The sequence below is a fragment of the Myotis davidii genome, unplaced genomic scaffold (assembly GCF_000327345.1).
Source record: "Myotis davidii unplaced genomic scaffold, ASM32734v1 scaffold1203, whole genome shotgun sequence".
NCBI classification, from domain to species: Eukaryota; Metazoa; Chordata; class Mammalia; order Chiroptera; family Vespertilionidae; genus Myotis; species Myotis davidii.
The window spans coordinates 40,986-42,692 of NW_006294353.1; the positions used below are offsets into that span (position 1 = coordinate 40,986).

The following is a 1,707-nucleotide window of genomic DNA, read 5'->3' on the forward strand; positions in this document are numbered from 1 at the left end:
GGGGGGGGGGGGGGGAGAAGAAGTGAGTAGGGACAGGCTCATAGAAAAACCTCCTGGGAATGAATGTGTGGGTGGGTGTGGACAGGGGCTTTAGGGCAAACTCTTAGGATCCCGGAGCCTCAGGGAGTGGAGAGGAGAGAGAGGCCCACTGCAGGTGGCCTCTCTGACCCTCGGACTTTTCTTCTGCATAATAAGGAGGCAGCCAGCTCAGTCCCAGCATCACAAAGAAGTTCAGTGGGAATCTACTGGGGAGGATGAACCCCAAAGGCGCTAAAGAGTCCTGGTAGCAACAAGGGGCTAGGATAGGGACAGGCGCCCACCATGCTTGTCCTTCTGTCTGACTGATGGACTATTGCATTCCCATCTCCTTTCTGCCCCAGTGGCTGAGAAGGCTCCAGGAAGAGGACCGAAGGCTGGTCCCGACTTGCCGGTCTGCAGACCTGTGGCAGCAAGACACCCACCGCGTGGGACACAGTCAGGCGACCTCCGTGCAAACACACCACAGTGGGCACCCTTGGCCTGCACCCTATGCACATCCCACCCAGGGCCCCTAATACTCTCACAGGCCCACAACCACACAACACAACCCTTCAACCACAGACATGGTGATGATGTCGTACAGACACCGTGACCTTACCCAGACACTCCTGCCAAACCCTTCCCCGCTATCACACCCCTCGACACACAGGCCAAGGCACCCACAGCGCTCCTCACAGCCCTTCCCGTGCCCCTGCCACTCGTCCGATGCCCTTATCTCGCCCACACTTCCTCACCTCAGCCCTTCAGGCCTGGGACGTGAGAACAGGAAGCCATCACCTCCATCCGTGGGAGTTTCCAGGCCCTCCTCGCACGCCAGGCAGCATCTGGTCCAGGGCAAACACAGCCCACAGGCCTCCTCCTAGCTGGCAAGGGCACTGCTCCGTCACTCCCTTTCCCCAGACCCGGCCCCGCCTGTGATCCCTATACAATGTTAGTGGCATCCAATAAACCTTAGCAATCCCTTCAAAGACACCAGAGTCGTGATTTATACTTTAAAACGCACCACCTGGCCATAACCGGTTTGGCTCAGTGGATATAGAGCGTTGGCCTGCGGACTGAAAGGTCCCAGGTTCGATTCCGGTCAAGGGCATGTACCTGGGTTGCGGGCACATCCCCAGTAGGGGGTGTGCAGGAGGCAGCTGATCGATGTTTCTCTCTCATCGATGTTTCTAGCTCTCTATCCCTGTCCCTTCCTCTCTGTAAAAAATCAATAAAATATATTTTTAAAAAAAAACCACAAACATATTTAAAAATAACTAAGTAAATAAATAAATAAAAAGGCACCACCTGGCCGTGAGCAAGAAGACCGGAAAGAAGACAAACGCTGGAAAACCCCCACCCCAGCCACCCTGGGCCAGAAGAGCTTCAACCAGGAATAACATGGGGGTGCACCAGCTCCCCACAAGGTCTGGGCATCTCTGTAGGAAGAGACAGAATGGTTGTCGTCAATTTTGCTGTTGTTGTTTTGTTTTTTTAAGAGAAGCTATTTTTTGCCGAAACCGGTTTGGCTCGGTGGATGGAGCGTCGGCCTGCGGACTGGGGGGTTCCAGGTTCGATTCCGGTCAAGGGCATGTACCTGGGTTGCGGGCACATCCCCGGTAGGAGATGTGCAGGAGGCAGCTGATCGATGTTTCTCTCTCATCAATGTTTCTAACTCTCTATCTCTCT

At 54.6% G+C, this 1,707-nt stretch overlaps 1 protein-coding gene across 1 annotated transcript in view; it reads left to right on the forward strand.

The window, feature by feature from the left end:
* The window catches only part of PLVAP (plasmalemma vesicle associated protein), a 13,077-nt gene extending 12,066 nt beyond the window's left edge, over nt 1-1,011 (forward strand). Inside the window, exon 6 of the mRNA XM_006768415.2 lies at nt 381-1,011. Within this exon, the coding sequence (XP_006768478.1) occupies nt 381-387 (7 nt within the window). The 3' untranslated portion in view covers nt 388-1,011. The remainder of the gene's footprint in view (nt 1-380) is intronic.
* Nucleotides 1,012-1,707: the final 696 nt, after the last annotated feature.